At 34.1% G+C, this 20,655-nt stretch overlaps 1 protein-coding gene across 2 annotated transcripts in view; it reads right to left on the minus strand.

Moving 5' to 3' along the window:
* hfp (Poly(U)-binding-splicing factor hfp) overlaps nucleotides 1-20,655 on the minus strand; it is a 278,153-nt gene that overhangs the window by 131,475 nt on the left and 126,023 nt on the right. For both annotated transcript variants that reach the window (XM_073989365.1, XM_073989366.1), the window contains one exon: nucleotides 8,075-8,307. In XM_073989365.1, the coding sequence (XP_073845466.1) occupies nucleotides 8,075-8,307 (233 nt within the window). The remainder of the gene's footprint in view (nucleotides 1-8,074; nucleotides 8,308-20,655) is intronic.

A 20,655-nucleotide genomic window follows, 5' to 3' on the forward strand; every position in this document is an offset into this window, starting at 1 on the left:
ACCCTACAATCGGCATTATATATTTTTTATTAAATATAACATATATTTATTCAAATATTCAATATAAATTTATATGTATATACTAAATCACCTTTTTATTAACATATTTGAATTTTCGGTTGCGGTTTTTTGCTTTTTTGGTTGTTCTGAAGTAGTGCACCCTACATTCGGTCCCTTTGGAATTTAAAATTTTCATTTTTCACAAGGAAAATTCCCAAATTATTCGGTTTTCGATATTTTGGCCATTTGCGTTTTCCCATTTCACAAAAATTAATCGATTTTGGACATTCAGTCATTGATTCACCCTAAACCTTGCTGCTAAAACAATAAATTCAATTGATTTTTTGCAGCTTTTTGGAAATTTGTTGTTTTTTTTTACAATTTTTGAACAGATTCGCGGGAATTTGTTTAATTTTTCGGACATTTGGTTTATTTGTGTTTCCCTTTCCGCAAAATAAATCAGTTTTGATATTTTAGCTATTGGTTCACCCTACACCTCGTGCAAAAATAATAAATTCTATTGAATTTTTACAACTCTTTGTTCATTTCTGTGAAATATTCCAACAAATTGGTAGAAATTTGTCTAATTTTTCGGAACAAAGAAATTCTCTACAATGCCGGTCACACCTTTAGATCTCTTTATCAGAGCATCGGATGCTTTGATCAAATTCGATTCCCATTTCAACCAAATGCGGGATGATCAGTTAGACGAGTATGAATTGGAGTTCCGTAGCGCAGAAATTGACAAGCTATGGTCCAAGGTCCAAACAATGTTCGATACTTGTCTCGATTATTTAATGTCGTCGGTAGACCCAGGAAAAGATATCATCGATTCGATAGATAGTAAATACGAAGTGTGTCATCAGACATACATTACTTGTAGGTCAACTATGAATCGCAAATTGGGCAAAATTCTTAAATCCTCTAAATCTTCACATCACACCTCAACAAATAGTTCAGACTTCTCGGCAGAAGAATTTCAGGGCGACCATGCAAATAACTTGAGCACTTCGACACAGGCGTCGCGGGAAATCGGCACTCAGGTGGATCCTCCTTTCGTTCAAAACAGTTGTCATAGTGTACATAACCTTGTACTTCCTCCATGCGACATAGAAACCTTTCATGGTGATTTCTTGTCGTGGCCAACTTTCCGAGACCTTTTCACCACGATATATGTAAATAATTCTGGTCTCAGTGACATTGAGAGACTCTGTCATTTAGTTAGAAAGACAGACGGCGAAGCTAAAGAAATTGTTTCCAAGTTCCCATTAACTCACCGTAGCTTCGTTTTAGCATGGACAGCTCTCAAAAATCGGTTTGACAATAAATGGGTTATTGTCAATAGTCACTTGAAGCTTCTCTTTGATCTTCCATACATCGATCGTGAAACTAGTTCGGGATTGAAAACCCTTCAGCGCGGAATAAATAGTTGTTTATCTGCTATGGCCGTATATGATATCACCACAGTACATTGGGATCCTATCATAGTCTTCATTTGTATTCAGCGTTTACCGCGAATAACTGTCACTCTATGGCAAATGTGTTCTTCTTTGGCACGGCGGTGCCGATGATTTTCGGCAATTTACACACACACGACCCGAATGCACAGAAAGAGCGTACAAAAGAGAACAAATGTTTTGATTTGTTATTGTTTTATAGCTTGCGTGAATACAAACTTACTAACACACTGTTATAAGTTGCCAATATTTTGAATACAATCACATTTTCTCCGTTCTCTTTTTGGTCATGCCTGCTCTATGGGAACAGAGTGTTAGAGACAAATCGGCTTTGTCTTCTTGGGAAGACTTGGATTCATTTATTTCTGAAAGAATTCAGACACTTGACTGTTTGCGTGATATCAAAGGTCCTGAACCCAATAAAAAGTCTTCTTCGAAAGAATTTAATTCACCAATCACCAATAAATCGGTCTCTAGAAAATTAAATTCTCCTTCCAAGTTAACTTGCCTTCTATGTCCTACGGAAATTCATTCTTTGCGATCTTGTCCAAAGTTTAAACAATTGCCTTTTGACCAAAAATCTTCTACGGTGAAGAAACAAGGCAGTTGTTGGAATTGTCTTTCACGGGGTCATACAATTAAAACTTGTACTAGCGCCCATAATTGCAATATGTGTCGTTGAAGACATCACACCCTCCTCCACCGTTCTACTAATTCACCTCCCTCAACTCCTTCATCAAATTCTACACCTTCCTCTTCCCGTCATTCATCCCGTCATGACAACATAGCTTTCACCTCCACTGGTGCCAATCCAACTATAGCAAATCAACAAGTGGGAACTGCTATAGTGAATCTAATCCATAACGGTAAAGAGTATCCAGTTAGAGCTCTGATTGATCCAGCATCTGAGGGTTCTTTCATTTCTGAAACCATTAAAAATCGGTTAAATTTGCCTACCAGCTCTGCTCAAGCTCGTATTTCAGGAGTAGCGGGAACGGTATCAGCTAATACTCAGAAGAGTTGTTCTCAGAAAATCGGTTCAAGAATCAATTCTTCGTTGGTACTTCAAACAGAAGCATTTATTCTCCTTCGGATATCGGATGATCTTCCATCTTTCTCAATAGATCCCGATATAACACATCGTTTACAAAACATTCGGTTAGCTGATCCACACTTTTTTGATAGTAGACCCGTAGAACTATTGATTGGAGCTGATTTATACCCAAAAATCCTTTTAAACGGAATTCACCAAAATATACTCGGTTCACTTCTTGCACAAAATAGGTATTCGGATGGATCCTAACTGGTCCAATGTCCTCTTCTCCCGGTAATTCGAACGAATAATGTTCAAAAAGACTGCACCAACAGACAACCAAAAGCCAAAATTCTACAATATTTCCACCAGGATGTAATTCCTATCGGTTTTCACCACTTAAAATGCTATAATTCTCCTCTTATAAGACTTGAAATCGATTATGAGAACAGCCGTTCAAAAAATCAATATCACCTTTTATCGGATGAATGAACTTTTTTGAATTAAATCATCATCGGGATGATGCTCATGTCATTAATTTATTTTTACCTTCCCTATTTGTATTAGTTACGCAACGGCTATAGCTTGATACATTACAGTACGGAATTTTAAATATAAAATCGCCAAAGCTCACCTTAACTGAATTTACATACTTGGGTTCCTAGTTGTAAGTTACTTTAAGTTCACCCATTTTATGTTGAAACACCCATATGTGTTTCACGGCTGGCGGCTAATGTTTAAGTTAGAAACTCTCTATTGGTATTTTCACTACAAATCTCCAGGGAGCATTTGTTCGCCTAGTTCGGATCGCAGAGAGGCCTCCCTTCCTTAAGTGTTCTCTACAAACCCTCTGAGAAACTATGTTCGCTTACGGCGGACCGTAGGGTGATATTTCCAATCATTGCCCTACAAATCTTCTCAGAGACTATGTTCGCTCTGCGCGGATCGTAGAGAGTACTCTCTTGGTAGTGGAATTTCTCTGCAATTTCTCCCTGGAACTTTATTCGCTCAGTTCGGATCGTAGTGAGAACTTTCCAATAAGCAGTGATTGCCACAGCCTTGATTCACTTTCGGTTTTTATACACAAAACACTTATAAGTCATCTCTTCACCTGTACGGAAGTACTTCTCGGTTTACTCGCGAATTGTAACGCGTCTCACCCACACCAGGTTAAGTCATCCGCACTTTTCGCCTAATAAATCACCCACACCAATATTATTATTAATACAAACTAAAAACCTTTGTGTTTTATTTTCTCCTCTTATATTTATCGGTAACACTCGGGTTTGTATCACCATTCTCATCTCCACAAACAACAACTATTCTCTGCGGCCTTTCTGAGCTATCACCTAAACAACAACAAAAAAGTAAAAACAAAATCTTAGTCAGCAGAGTGTCTGTAATCGATATAATGGAAAACATTTCGCAATTTTATACTTTGATTTTTTGACTTTCGCGCCGCTAGATCAATGATTTCGTCCTCTGTGCGGCGGGTTGATTTGTAGTGGGACACACTAGCAATGTGCCAACGTACTCATAACTTTGTAATGGGTTACATAATGACTAACGGATCCGAATTTTTGCTGGGATGATCCATGCACATACAGTATAATATTACGTTTTGTTTACGTTTACATCGTGAATTAGAACTGGCAAATAACTCACATCCGTAAATTAGAGAAGGGACGAGATAAGTTTTTCCAATTAGTGCACGTATTTTTTGCGGTGTGACACACAAAGACCGGAGTTTTGCATATGTTTGGCCGATAGCAATATTTACATGATTCGACCAAATCAATGAACTGTTAAACACAACACCTAAATTATTTGTATTTGATACTATTCCAACCTTTTGATTATTAACAAAGATATTAGGGATTTCGTAAGATAAATGTTTATTTTTATGTATGACTAAACATTTCGACTTTTGAGGATTCAACATCAAGCCTTTTGCCCTAGCCCATTTGTTAACATTAGAAAGGTCTTGGTTAAGTTTTGTAGTACATTCCCTTATATTATTAATAAAACATGAAAGATATACCTGAACATCATCAGCGTACATAAGGATTTTACTATGCATTAATTGGCTTGGAAAGTCATTGGAATATAACGAAAAAAGTAAAGGCCCCAATATAGATCCTTTTGGAACTGCTTTAGGTATGAGTAAAGGCTTTAATCTCAAATTTCCAACGTACACTGATTGTTTCCTGTTATAGAGATAAAACTTGATTAATTTTGTTGCTGTAAGGTTGAATTAAAAAAAAAAAAAATATGAAGCTAAAAACATAAATCCTGATGGTCCACTGAGTCGAAAGGTTTTGAATGATCAAGAAGAACAAGAAAACTGACGTTGTTGTCATCTATTTCACTTCTGATGGATTCGGAGATTTCTACCAACGAACTAACACAGCTGTGATCTGCACGAAATCCAGTTTGCCTGTCAAATAACAATGACTCATTATTTAGATATTCATACATTTGTTTATGTAGAATTTTTTCAAATACTTTTAATAAATAGCTTAGGATGGAAATTGGCTGAAATTCTCATTATTATATACCTGAAAAATCGCCACTTTTCAAAAAAGTTTTTTTTTTCATTTTTTTCTCAAATTTTCTACAATGAAATGCTAAATCCTACGCATTTTTGGAAAGAAGCTTTCAGTCAAACGCCATCTTCCATATATGCACATCCTTTTTAGATCCTGAGTAATAGGCCAAAACATGAGATATCCTTGATTTTTTTTTTAATTTCATATTTTCTAAAAAATTCTACAATGAAATGCTTAGTGCTATGCATTTTTGGAAACTAGATACCTTCAGCTGACCAACGCAACTTTCCGTATAGGCACATCCTTTTTAGATCCTGAGTAATAGGCTAACAAATATGATATCCATGAAAAATAGTTTTTTTCAAAAATTTCCGATTTTCTCAAAATTTCTACAATGAAATGCTTAGTGCTATGCATGCGCGTATCTTTTCTATATCCTGAGGAATAGTCTAAAACATATATCTTTGAAAATCATTTTTCAAAATAGTTTTTACCTTCGTACGAATCTGTTATACCACCAGTAATGTGGTTTTTGTCTCCGCTATTTAAAATCGATTTTATCTTCCTAATGTTGTACTCTGTGTGCCTTAACTAACTTTAAATGAAAAGTGCTTATACCCTAGACCAGTGTCGCCCAAGATTTACCATCAATGTTTTAGTATATGTGTATGTATGGGTGAAAAAACCCAACAACCAAATTATGTTTTTATTCACGCACACTGTAAGCGAGAGAGAGAGAGAGATAAGCAAATGCAAAAACAACTCAGTGAGCGCCCTCACTATACTGACAGACGACAGTTTCTGCATTTACGAAACACTTTGCTGGTAAACAACTGTTTTGTTGTTGTTTGCAATGCAAATTGTGTCTTAGAGCATGAATATGCTCTCTCTCCTACATGAATATGGGCTCTCTTTCACAGCATTGCCATATTGAAATACGTAAATTCAGTTTAAATTCCCTTTGATTTTTTTCATTAAGAATGTGGAAAATGCACGTATTAATTTGAATTAAGACAGTTAATGCAAATTAACGCTGCCGTCTGTCTAGGGTATTACTACTGGGAAGTTTTTTGTGGATTCTAAAACTAAAATGTTCATAGATGAAAAAAATTAATGAACTAAAAAATTGCCAGAGGGATTTTCAAATAAACCGCGTTCAAGTTCACATTTTTTGGTTTTCACGAGTTTGTCTGGAAACCGCAAGTCCAATCGTAATGGGACTAAGAAAACCGTTGTAGCAGTGAAAATTCTCTACAAGATTGACCTTTTGCCTTTTCCCTAGGTTTTACCATTTTTGAGATATAGAAGTTCAAATTGGGACAATCACTGCACTGCATCGCCTCCTTATAAAACAGTGTCACCGAAGTTTTTACGGATTCTGAAACAGCAATGTTCATGTATAAGAAAAATTCAAAAACAAGAAATATAGCTGGTGGGATTTTTAAATAAATCGCGGTCAAAGGTCACATTTTTAAGTTTTTTTTTAGGTTTTTGGGATTTTGCTTGGAAACGGCAACCTGCTTGGAAAACCTGGAATGTTCGCACTCTTTATAGAGAAGGTGGCAGATGTATGTAAATGAAAAGTACAAGGCCGATATAACTGCCATACAGGAAATACGATGGATTAGGAAAAAGGTCACAACACCTAAAGGTGTTACACTGTATTATAGCTGCCATGACACAAAGCATGAGTTTGGTTGCGGTTTTGTAGTTGGTCGGAGGCTAAAACATCTGGTCTCCAGCTTCACTCCAGTGAATGAAAGACTTTCTACAATACGGATAAAAGCAAAATTCTTGAACATTAGCTATATCTGCGCTCATGCTCCAACCGAAAACAAGGACGAACAGACCAAAGAGATATTCTACGAGCGTCTTGAGGAAACATATGACCGTTGTCCTGCCCAATGACATTAAATTTATTCTAGGCTATTTTAATGCCAAATTTGGAAAGGAGAATGTCTTTGGACCAACAGTCGGGAAATTCAGTCGTCACAGTGTAAGTGTAAAACTTTCGTACCAAAAATTATTAGCATAGGTCAATGTTTTGGTTAGACTCCATACAACGGGTTCAATGAATTTTGGCAGATTTTGGTAATTTTGGTCGATAAAACGTAAGAATTGATGTTTTTACACAACTATAATAAATAATAATCAATGTCAATACAAAATTGACGTAGAAAAAATGTTGGCCAGAAAATTTGGATTTGAGACCATAGTGCAATGTTTGGAATACGTATAATACTGAATTCAATAAATATTGGATTTGCTTCTATAGATGTAGTAAACTCAGTGACCAGGTTTCGCAAAACACTAATACTGCAAAATACTAACTTCACATCCTCGGAAGTCAACTCTGCAATGAAGAGAATGGACAACTAATAAATAGATAATATCGACACCTCCAAATAATAGTATGCTAAGTCTAAAAAGTGAGTTTTGCAGGAGAAGCTCTCAAAGTTTGGAATTTTTTTGAACTTCAGTACTATGCTAAGTCAATATTTGTTTATAACTTCTGTTCGGATTGACCGATCATTACCAAAATTAGACAGAATTTAAGTTGAAGGACGTTCGACACCTCCAAATAATAGTTTGCTAATTCTGAAAAGCGTGTTTTGCAGGACAAGCTCTAAAAGTTTGGAAATTTCTTTGACCTTCAGTACTATGCTAAGTAAATATTTGTTTATAACTTCTGATCGGGTTGTCCGATCATTACCAAAATTTGACAGAATTTAAGTTAAAGGACGTTAAATATAAAAATGTAAAGAACTTGAAAACATGCTAAGTCGACTTAGCATACTATTGTTTGGAGTCGTCGATATATCCACTCAGAAATTATATAGCCGATTAGCAATCGTAATAAAGAATTTTGAGGCGAGCTTGCAATTTTCCTACACTAATTCTCTATGGAATGATGTGAGGTGACCTTCATACGCAAAGTTGGGAAACCAAGTCGCACGTTGACTAAAATCAATAATTTCCCACAAAGATGTTATAGTTATTCCAACGTTTTGCTATCATGTTGTAAGTATATATACCTGTTGTTGATGGGCAAGAGTTTGCTTCATCAGCACCATTTTAATGCTCTGCTCCATAGCGTACTTTTTTGCTTTACTGACAGCATCATGTTGATCTGATGATAGCTTCGGCAGAGCCCCGCCGAGTAATCCTAGTAATGGTGATCGGGTTCCTGGTCCAAATTTTACGTCACCTGTTTGCTTAAGATCGTATACGGGCTGGGAAATGTAGGGGATTTTACTTTCTGATTTTCCTGTAAGTAAACAAGAGAATAATTTCTTTATATAGAATATAATATATGTATGTATGTATGTATTTATATAAAAATATTTACATCATGTGTAAAATGTTGCTCGCAACATTTCGTCAGTAACCTCAACGTTCATTTTGTAAGGATACCCAGAAGGCGTATTCAGGCCTTAGACTTTATTTGCTGTCAAAAGCTTTTGTTCGAAGAACTCACCCATGGTGTAAGAAAGGAGGTGTACTATTTTAACTAAAAATAAATACTAAAACTTCTTCTCTTACGAAAATATACGTGCACAACGCATGGTAGAACAAGAAAAGGTAGCAGAAATACCCAGCTGACTGAACTGGGTTGTAGTGTTAGTGTCAAATTCCATACGACATTTTATGTATTTATTTCTATGTTCGATGTATGTTAGGGATATATATTTTTGAAGAACAAATTTATTCATCAGAAAAAAACTATTTCCCATAATCGGAAGAAAATGTTCACAAGTAAATTCCTTTTTTTTCTTGCAAAGCGATTTTTTCAAGTCACTGCAAACAACACAATGCATGATCGTATGTCAAAGTGTCCTGAGTGCGCTTATGCTAAAAACTGTAAAATTTCCCAAAAAGGTCAAATGACGTCTGGCAGCACTACGCCAGACTTTCGGACAGATATCGGTCCGAATTCGGAAGTAAAATCTTATGAAATTCGAAAGTGTTTGCCGACATTCGGACCGAATTTGGTCCCAAGTCAGATGAACTATCGTATGAACTTCTGATTTCGAACAGAATTTATTTTTATTATTAAAAGTTGTTGAAAATACACAGTTAATTCATGAAATATCCAAATCCTATAAAAGTTTATCTACTATAAACATATTAAAAATTTTAATATCATCTTATGCTGTGTTAAATGCGCGACTTGGTGAAAAAGCAAACTGTGGAGAACAACAAATTCGTCAACACGATCTTTGAAATATGCAAAACAATTATTATTAATATATGAAAAATACATGTCTTCACATGCAAAAAATATTGATAAACATAAAAGTGTTAAGAAACTTAACTTTGGCCATATACAAATATAAAACATATGACTTTCCACGGAATAGTGGTGAAGTTTGACGAAGAAAATCTTTACTTTCATTAACTTCATAAAAATAAAGAAATATGTATGCAACCGATCACTATGAATAACATTTAAACACTATCATGCATCAACACGAATAACAAAAATAAACCAAAGTTGTTCTCTGATACAGAAATTAAAACCCGAGCACTCAATTTTTCGTTCGTACTACATCAACGTCGGCACATCAACAATTACACATTTGCAATGTGCGAGCGAAACATGTTCAATTCTTTTCTCTCTGCTTATTTACACTTTGAGCAGACTCGTCGGACGTCCGACATTGTGTTTGTTCTTTTGATTGTTTACGAAACAGACGTAAACAAAGAAACGAACTCTTACAAGAGCGCACATTTTGAATTTAGTACTTCAAGAAAAAAAATATATTTTTAAATCATATTTTGTTAAGAAAATTACATATTTTTTAAATGCTCGTAGAAAACAAATTAAATTTTAGTCATAGGGCATTTTTATTACACGTTTAGGATGAAAAGCAGTACTTTATGGTAGTAAATTTCGAAATTTCAAAACTAAATTTACAAAAAAGTAAGAATACAGCCGATTGTCACTTCTACCTTATATAAATATTCCTTGATAATATGCATATGATTACTGAGGTAAAATGCATCTTAAAAATGTTTAAACATCGCGAAGATTCAAAAGATTTATCGGTTTGCATATCATAGAATAAAAAAACAATAAATATATTTAGCAAATTTATAAAAAGTTTGAGGGAAAAATATTTTTTCAAATTTATTTTGTGAGTTAGTTGAAGTTATTGTAGGAAAAATGTGTCGGAGTTATTCCTCTATTTTAGTTAAATTACACGCAAAAACGAACATTTATTATTGTAATCACTTCTCGAGTACGCGCTAGCATCTTGCGGAAGATATGGAGGACGTTCAAATAAATTTTGGGTTCCTTTAAATGGGGAGTAGTCTTTATATAAAACTGTATTATACCCTACACCACATGTGGGATATATCGATATATCGAAAGCAAAACCTGGCAAGGGAACTAGAACATAGGTAGTCAAACAACAGAGATAATGCAGGTCGGAATTTTGATCGGATCCTCACGAAATGTTGGGGGATCATGGGGGTCTCACAGAGAAAGATGCCTGTTGATGGTTGGCGTACATCGCACTTTTCCATTTTTTATTCGAGTTGTACTGACGATGCACTTAAATGCGTTTTAATAAAATTGACCTGTATTAATGACGCCATTCAGATCAAAGGCGCTAAGCTATCCCAATTTTAATATTTTGAATTTTACCAGTCAAAAGCTTATGCACAGGGGTAGTGGCGTAGGGTATCACATAGTCGGCCCCGACCCGACTATAGCATTGGCTCTCTTGTTTTGAAATGCGTTTAAATCGCGAAATCCTCAAAATCACATGATGCACATGCGGTTTACCAATACAACGAATTATCTTCTTTTCATTTGTGTATATTTACCAAGATTTACTTTAGCGGCTAAGATGTAGCAGCAAAAAATTGTACAACGCTTATAATTTGGAACTTTCAAGTGGAAAGTTTTAATTTAATTTATTTATTTATTTCATTTCGTAAGAAAGCCTATCATAAGCCGTTAAAGTTACACAAAAAACCTAACATAAACTACCCTGGAAAGTATTTTAAAACCATAGAATATCTTTATAAAATACACTAACGGAATCTTCGAATTAAATAAGAAAACAAATATTATTAGTGGCCCTATGTCCGTTATAGGAGTTTAAAGAAATTAATATATATAAAGCAAATATTAAATGCTCTACTCAATAATACCAAAGAAAGAAACAGAATAGAACCCGCTCGCTTAACGTAGACAGTGAGTGATCAAACCCTTTAAGAGAAGGTGGAAGATTGTTATAAATTGAAGATTGTCCAAAATTGTAGTAATTCTTGGAAAAGTGATTTGTACATTCCTAGTAGACCTACTAAACGAAATATGTTAACAACACCTCTTATAGAAACATAAAATGCCCCTCACTTTAACAAAATTACTAAAACTACATCCAAGGAAACTCTCAACAAACGGCGAAACATGCTGGCGCCACCCTTATGAATAAACATAACGTATTTCCAACATATATAACTTTATTACAGATGGAAATAGCTATTGCATTTTCAGGTACATTGCCAAAATACATTGCCTTAGTTTTTTCTGTATTTATACTCAGGCCATTGACAGTCATCCAATCTACCAACATACTAACATTAAAATTAATTGTGCGCTGAAGAACATTTAAAACTCCAAGAATAACAGCTGCATATCATTAATGCCGTCATCAGACCATCTGCTTTTTCACATGTATGACATCAGCTGTTCTGTATATTAGTATACCCAAAGTGACAACATACATGTGAAAAAGCAGATGGTCTGATGGCCGCCTAACAAAAGACATTGAACCTCTACCAACAAAATAACGTACATTATGAATAATAAAGAACCCCACTATTAATAGACAAAACACTAGACGCACCATTTTTACAACAAACAAAACACCCACAACGAAGACAAAATACCAACTTTCAGTCATTTCTGTGGGATATTGAGGCCACAACCTTCAAAATACCGAAAATCGGGAGGTACCGTTCTATGGAGGCTATATGAAGACATGGACCTATACCGACAAATTTCAGGTGGAAAGTTTTATACGCAAAACCAAGACAAAATACCAAATTTCAGTCATTTCAGTGGGATATTGAGGCCAAAACCTTTGAAATACCGATAATCGGGAGGTACCGTTCTATGAGGACTATATAAAGAAGTGGATCTATGAGGACAAATTTCAGGTGTAAAGTTTCATACCCCCAACGAAGACTTAATATCAAATTTCAGCCATTTCGGTGGAATATTCAGGCCACAAATCCTTGCATTTGGTTTTGCGTATGGGTTTGCATATGCTCACTTTATGCAAATATGTCAAAGTATGCAAACATTTCTGGGCATAATTTGTTTTATTTTGTGATATTTTGTGTCTAATAAGATTAGATTCTCTACGACCATCCTAACCATATATGAATTTGAACTGAAACTGCCATAATCCATCATAGAGGAAGTGACAGAAGCTTGAAACGACGAAAACATATTATTCAACTCATTTACATCCGCATCAACACGGTCTTACTCTTGCCTATGCCATATTCATTTAACACCGTCCACAATTCTTTGCCAGTTTTATTTTTAAACAAGGTATCACGAGTCATAGCTTTGATTTTCCTTATAATGCGCTTGGCTTAGTTTCTATGCCTACAAAAAGTCTTCCAGTTTTAGAGGGATGGCATTTCTAAGTAAGCTCGCCAAGCCAAATCACGCAGAGATAAGCAGTATTTAATCTCCGGCGTACTAAACCACTCATCTTTACGATTTATCTAAACCTTGCGCCTACGTATAGGACATATTCCCTGTATGTCAGCCAAATGCTATATGGGTGAATATTGCGAAAAGACTTGTTTCTATGCCCCAACGAATTTAAGGTTAAAAATATTCAGCCCTATTCTGAACGCATGGGAGTTGGGAATTTTTTTCCATTCCCACATTTTCGTATTCTGAATAAAATGTTGTGGGAGTTTTTTCCCATTTCTCATCTCCCCTCATTCTGAATGAAGTTCGAATTGGGAATTTATTCCCATTGGAAAAAAATATGCATTCTCTATCTTGAATTGTGGGAGAATTTGGTATCTTTTTGTGGAAAAATTCTCCCCAGCAAACAGTGTCGGAGTTTGAAAAAAAGTTTGAAGAAATTTCATATTTGTATGAAATTTCATATTTGCTCTGTTCAGAACCTGCAAGAAGCTAATATTTTTTACTCTGATAACATATTTTCCTTTATGTTATCGAAAGAAATAGTGAAAATTAGTAGATTCTTGCAGTATTGGACATACCTATTTTAAGACACCTACATGATAATATTATTGCGAATAATTATAATCGGCATGTGTTTGCTTTTTAAAAGCATACAAAATGTACTGTAAAATATATCATATGATGGAAAATTATATACTACGACAATATTTGTAATTTTTAGCTTCTTAGATCCATAAAATATGGAAAGAAACAACTTCATCATTCCGATGCCGGATTTCTTGGGTTAAAAAGAGCATTTGTTTTTTTTATGTATTGAAATACAAGAAAAAGAGCCATGGTTGATTCTAATAACGCCACATAGCAGATAAAAACAAATCAATTTTAAACGAAATTGTAGGCAATAACTATTAAAATATATTGGAAAATAACTATAATATAAACAATTTTTACAACTTTTATTTATTTTCGTAATATTACCTTCGAGTTTTTATCAGATGACTTTCTATTGAAAATCTGTTAAGAGCAGTACACATTGTCAGTTTTGAATGTCGATATTTCGCAATTATCGATAACTGTCAAACCGTCCAGCAACCACAAAACATTTTATGGTTGTATGATGAATGACAAAAATGAACAGCCACACTAGCAAGCAACAACAAAGCGTCATTCAAAACTGACAATGTGTACCCAGCTTTAGTCTCCTCAACGACTACGACAACGATCACACAAGCGTACATATATGCCAAATTATTAGCTTTGTTCCTTTACTTTTTTAATGGTAAGAGTGGTAAAAGAGAAAAGTGTCAATATTGCTCAAAATTGCTCTCTCATGAACATTTTTATCAGAAAAGTAAAGGAACGGAAAAATGGTAGATCTGGCAGCAATGTCAAAAAGAAACATAAAAAAATCAATTTTCGTCTTTTATTTCACAGTTTTTAATTTAGTTTTGTCAGCGTTCGACTTTTTCTTCTGTTTTTACCTCCATTTTCTTCTTCATTGTGAAATAATCGTCAAGTCGAAAAATAAGTTCTGTCATTTTTTACCTGCAGAAATTTTGCTGGTAGCCTGTGGTAGAAGAGCAAGCCATTTTCGCTCTCTCTCCTCTCTCCTTCTCTTAAAAATTGCTTCCGGTTTTGCCACTTTTCGGGGTTAAGGAACGCTTTGCAGGTTAAAAATGGTAACAAATGGTAAAAATGCTAACCTCAGCTAAGTAAAGGAACACAGCTATTGTTTTGATTGTAAAAAATGTGGGGTTGGCTTTTCTGTTGATGCCTGATCCAGAACCTGCAAGAAGCTATTTCTTTTTACTACGATAACAACTTTTCCTTTATGATATTGGAAAAAATAGTACAAATTAGTAGATTCTTGCAGTTCTGGAACAGACCATTGATTTAAAGGTATACAAATGATCTCTTAACAATTCTATTAATTTTTGTTGCCAAAATAATTTTTAAAAACTAATGTTTTTGTTTTTCATAATACCGATTAGGCGTAAAAAACAGCTCCCATGGGAATGTTCAGAATAGGGCTGATTGAAAAAATTTAAATTCTTAGAAACGGAATAAGTAAAACAAAATGTCCTTAAACGAGGCTCGAAAATCAAAATAAAATATTCTACATATTTATATGAAAAAAATTGGTCCCAAGGTGCAAATACTCATTACCGTGGCGCGTCCCCAGCAGAGATCGCCAAAATGCATATAAAAGGCGCACTCGCGAGCCTTTTCCCAAAAACGAATAGTGCAGTGCCTTGCACATAAAAATATGAATGGACAAAAAGCAGATGCACCCCAAAAAAGATTCACTGCTTTAGTGCGTGCCGTACTTGCCGTATAATTTTCACATTAAAACTTAATTCCAAGAAGGTCCTCCTAGTAGTTTAATGGCCACTTTTAATTTTTAGTTACCCAGGTTTTGAAATATATTTTTTTTCATGATACTTAAGTATTTGGTAAAGATGCATGCATTGTGTTCATAAATAAAAATAGTTCATAATAATTTGGTGGCAACGGAATCATGCCAAGCTAGAGGTTTTTCTATTTTTGGCATATATTTTACCTATAATTAACAACCAGATTCAAGAAGAAAGTTCAGGTTTATCCTATTTATATCCGAGTGTCAACTCAAATTGTCCTTTTTTATAAAAAAATAAAAAAAAAGCATCAATATATTGACATTGACTACAAAAATAAATCGTATAAAAAGTATCTATGAGAAATATATATTTTTGTTTTAATTTTTAATGTTGGGCCGTTTTAGGTCGTTTTGTGCCGTTTTTGGGCCGAAAAATTTTTTTCGAACGGCAACACTGCACAGTACTGCCTTTTCCTATTAGCAGACACAAAACAACCACCACACAGGGGTTGAGAATCGTGTTTTCCTTGTTCGGCAGGTAACACAATTAGGTTTCCGACGAATCACGAACGATCAAATTCAGTCCAGTTGTTGCAAAAATATATGAGTGTTTTTTTTCTGTCTTCCAGTTTATTAAAAATTTTAATAAAAGAATAAAAATTATACATATTTTTTATGATTTTTTAATTAATTTAAAATATAAGGTCTGTACGATAACCCAAAAGTTTGTACAAATTTGTAAAAAAAACTTTTACAAAATGCTGTTCGATAACAAACGTGTAAAGTAAAAGAGAGCGAATTTGGTGAGAATTGTGAGAGAGTTTTGAAGACTTTTTTTACTGAGAACTTACAAGTTTTTGCAAGCAAAATGTTCCTTGTAAGAATTTGAATGTTTGTTCAGCTGATTTAAATTCGAATGTTTTGTGGCGGACATTGCAATTCTTGGCAAAAACATAAAAACATTTAGATATTAAAATAATTACAAGATAAAAAAGAGAAGAGATAACTAAATAAATTATGGAAAACGACTTATTTTGTAAAATAACTTATTTTTTAGTTTGTGATGATTGTTTTATTTCTAAGGTATCAAATCCCAGCAAAAAGCGGCGTATCCATGGAGATGGAGAAACACTATGTGGACGGCCATCCGTTAATTTATGATATGGAAAGAGAATTTTTGTAGCAATGGATAATCAAATAATTTTCGTAAACAACCTTCGATTGTTAAAGAATTAATCATATCCGCCAATCTTCTTGTTTGTTAAATTAGCTGACTTCTTGCAAGTTTTTGCAAATTGTTGTTCGATAACATTCTGCAAATTTTTAGTTTCGTGAGAGTAAAATTAGTGGAGAGAAGTTACTGAGAACTTTCTGAGTACTTTTTGCTTGCGAAGTTATCGTACACATCTATAATAATTATATGAAAACGCAGATATTAAAGAAACGTTGTACAAATTACCACAAATCAACAATTAATAATAAAAGTATAAGAGGAAACACATATTTTTACTCGTGTGTTTTCATGAATGACAGGTAATTGCATTATTTCTGAAGTTAATTCATTAATTTTTATCTATGTGAAAGAAAGTACATGTATTGGACCAAGGAAAACAATTTTTCTTCAAAATTATTGAAAAAACTTAAAATTTTCTTCAAGGCTGTTATTCCCAAATTGTTTTAAGAGTATTGACCGTTAAATATATGTACATAGTTGATAGTAACGTAACTTACACAAATGCACTTCTTCCTTATCATATCGCTCATTTACTCAAAGGGTGTCATAACTCAACAAATGTGTTTTGTGGGTTAGCAAAGTTACAGCTCATTTACTACGAGTTTGGCATAATTCGATAAAAAAAATTTGAGTTTTGTTATGAAGCACTGCTTGATCTTGCACAGAAATTTAGCACCGATATCTGACTAGTTGTTTGGAAAATATGGTCCAAGAAGTTATTTTATTTTTTATGTCATAATTATAGAAAAATCGAAAGGAACCCTTGTTTATAAGTAGGGTGTCCAAAACCGAAACCGGTTAACCGGTTAACCGGTTTTGAGTTACAAAACCGAAACCGGTTTTCGCCAAAAACGTCATTTTCGGTTAACCGAAAAAACCGGTTATTTGTGTTGGTTAACAGGTTTTAAAAAAGCAGTAATATTTTTAAAATTTCATTACAATTGTATTCTTGAAAGTAAACTAAACTTAACCAACAAAAGGCACGGCTAAATTTTAAATGTCAGATACCTTTAAACTTGAAAATATTTTGTGTAAAATGGCACAACTTCAATATAGTTCAATTGAATGATCTATGTAAAAACTGCGTATACGTAATATCACACGGTTGTTTGAATGACGTTATTCATACGTTTTTGAATTATTACATTAAGCTAAGAACTTTTCGAATTAAAGGTTGTAAAGGGTACAGATAACAAAGTACATTTTGATTCCGGCACGATAATTTGAGGTTCTCAACGCAAGAAGGAGAGTCCCGACTTAATCAAATGTAAATTTAATTCCTTTGGTACACAATCGTATATTTGTAAGGGCTTTTACTATTCTTAGAGCACAATTTCTGACTTATGTTTGCGGTCTCCACTTTAAGGTTGAATGTTAAATAACAAGGATATTATCAGATAATTATATAATTACGAATTATTTATACTTAATTTACCCCTTGCGCACATTTTTTTATCAAATATTTATCAATTATGAGCAATTTTGTACGTATTTTACAAAACCGGTTTAAACCGGTTAACCGGTTTTGAATATTTTTGAAACCCGAAAACCGGTTTTTGAAAAAACTGAAAATTTCGGTTAACCGAAAACCGTTTTGTTTGGAAAAACCGGTTTTTTGGACACCCTATTTATAAGCTTACCCTTGTAATTGTAGAACAAGCTTATGCAATTATCTAGCAAAGTGCCCGCTACTTCGTATGCGGAAAGGATATAAAAAACAAATAAACATTTAAATAAATTTTATTGCACTAATACCAATTTTAATCAATATTTATTGTTATTTTAGTACTGTTCGAATCCTCTTTAGTTCGATTTGAAAAAGATCAGCAGTATCTCACCCTTACATATTAACAGCGATACCAACTTTGCACACCAATACTCACCCTAAATCCAAAGAATACAGATTTCAGCACTGTCTCTACACCCAACAACAAATTGAGTGCCATTAAGTACTCTTCGTACCCATAAGTACGAATTTCCAAAACTACCTCAATCCTACTCTTCAACAATAATCTCAATTCCAAATTTCAGGATTCCAGATTCCAAATCCCAATTGTACGAAATGTAATACTTTTCGTTCTCATAAGTACGAATTTCCAAAACAACCACAATCCTACACTCCAACAAAAATCTCAATTCCACATTTCAGGATTCCAGTTTTATCCATTCACCCAAATCCCCATTGTACAAAATTTAGTACCATTTAGTACTTTTTGTACTCTAAGTACGAATTTCCAAAACTCCTTAGTTCTACACTGCAACAGTAATGTCAATTCCGAATTTGAGGATTCCAGCTCTATCCGTTCACCCAAATCCAATTTGTACTATATATAGTACCATTTAGCACTGTTCGTACACATAAGTAAAAATTTCCAAGAGTACCTCAATTCTATCTTCTTTATTGCATATTCGATATTCGAATGTTAGCGACCATATTACATTTCATGTATAATATTTTATATATCATTGACAAAATATGAAAATAATTCTCTATTTCTTGCGACACTTATTAAATTTTCTGCATTTCGGAATTCTGTCCATTGTTGAATATTTTGGAGCCAGGACATCTCTTGTCTTCCTCTGCTACGCTTTCCTTCTATACTGGCTTGTAGAATTGATTGTAGAATGTGGTATTTTGAGTTTCGCATTATATGCCCAAGATATGCAATTTTTCTCCTTTTTATATGATTGAAGAGTTCTCTTGTTCTGTTTAATCTGCGTAGGACCTCGTCATTTGGCACGTGAGCTATCCATGGGATTTTAAGAATTCTCCGATATATCCACATTTCGAATGCCTCAATTCTATACATCAACAATAATCTCAATTACGAATTCAGGATTCGTTCACTCAAATCACCATCGAACCAAATTTTGTACCATTTAGTACTTTGGTCACTTCATCAGCGACACTCAGTCTAAATTTGAGGAATCAAGCTCTATCCGTTCACCCAAATACAAATTGTACTAAATTTACTACCACTTAGTACTGTTCGTACACATAAGTACGAATTTCCAAAACTTCCTCAATCCTACACTCCACCAGTAGTCTCAACTTCAAATTTCGAGATTCCAACTCTATCTGTTCACCCAAATCGTAATTGTACCAAATTTAGTACCACTTAGTACTTTTCGTACCCATAAGTACGAATTTTCAAAACTATTTCCATTCTATTCTCTAACATCAGCCTTAATTCAAATTTCAGGATTCCAGCTCTATCCGTTCGCCTAAATCGTAATTGTTCCAAATTTAGTATCATTTAGTACTTTTCGTACCCATAAGTACGAATATTCAAAACTACTTTCGTTCTACTCTCCAAGAATAGCCTTAGTTCAAAATTTCAGGATTCCAGCTCCATCCGTTCGCCCAAATCGTAATTGTACCAAACTTAGTATCATTTAGTACTTTTCGTACCCATAAATACGAATTTTCAAAACTACTTCCGTTCCACTCTCTAATAGCAGCCTTAATTCAAATTTCAGGATTCCAGCTCTATCCGTTCGCCTAAATCGTAATTGTTCCAAATTTAGTATCATTTATTACTTTTCGTATCCATAAGTACGAATTTTCAAAACTACTTTCATGCTACTCTCCAACAGTAGCCTTATTTCAAAATTTTAGGATTCCAGCTCTATCTATTCGCCCAAATCGTAATTGTACCAAATGCAGTACCATATAGTAATTTTCGTACCCATAAGTACGAATTTTCAAAACTACTTTCGTTCTACTCTCCAACAGTAGCCTAGGTCAAAATTTCAGGATTCCAGCTCCATCCGTTCGCCCAAATCGTAATTGTACCAAATTTAGTACTTTTCGTACCCATAAGAACGAATTTTAAAAACTACTTCCATTCTACCCTCCAACTATATCTTTAATCCAAAATTTCAGGATTCCAGCACTATCCGTTCGCTTAAATCATAATTGTACAAAATTTAGTATCATTTAGTACATTGCGTACCCATAAGTACGAATTTTCAAAACTACTTCCATTCTACTCACCAACAGTAACCTTAGTTCAAAATTTCAGGATTCCAGCTCTATCCGTTCGCCCAAATCGTAATTGTACCAAATTTAGTACCATTTAGTACTTTTCATACCCATGAGTACGAATTTTCAAAACTACTTCAATTTAACCCTCCAACTGCAGCCTTAATTCAAAATTTCAGGATTCCAGCTCTATCCGCTCAGCCTAAATCCAAATTGTACAAAATTTAGTACCATTTAGTACTTGTCGTACACATAAGTACGAATTTTCAAAACTGCTTCCATTCTACTCTCTAACAGCAGCCTTAATTCAAATTTCAGGATTCCAACTATATCCGTTCAGCCTATATCCAA

This window comes from Musca autumnalis, unplaced genomic scaffold (genome assembly GCF_047663935.1).
Source record: "Musca autumnalis isolate F117 unplaced genomic scaffold, ASM4766393v1 scaffold_5, whole genome shotgun sequence".
Classification (NCBI taxonomy): Eukaryota; Metazoa; Arthropoda; class Insecta; order Diptera; family Muscidae; genus Musca; species Musca autumnalis.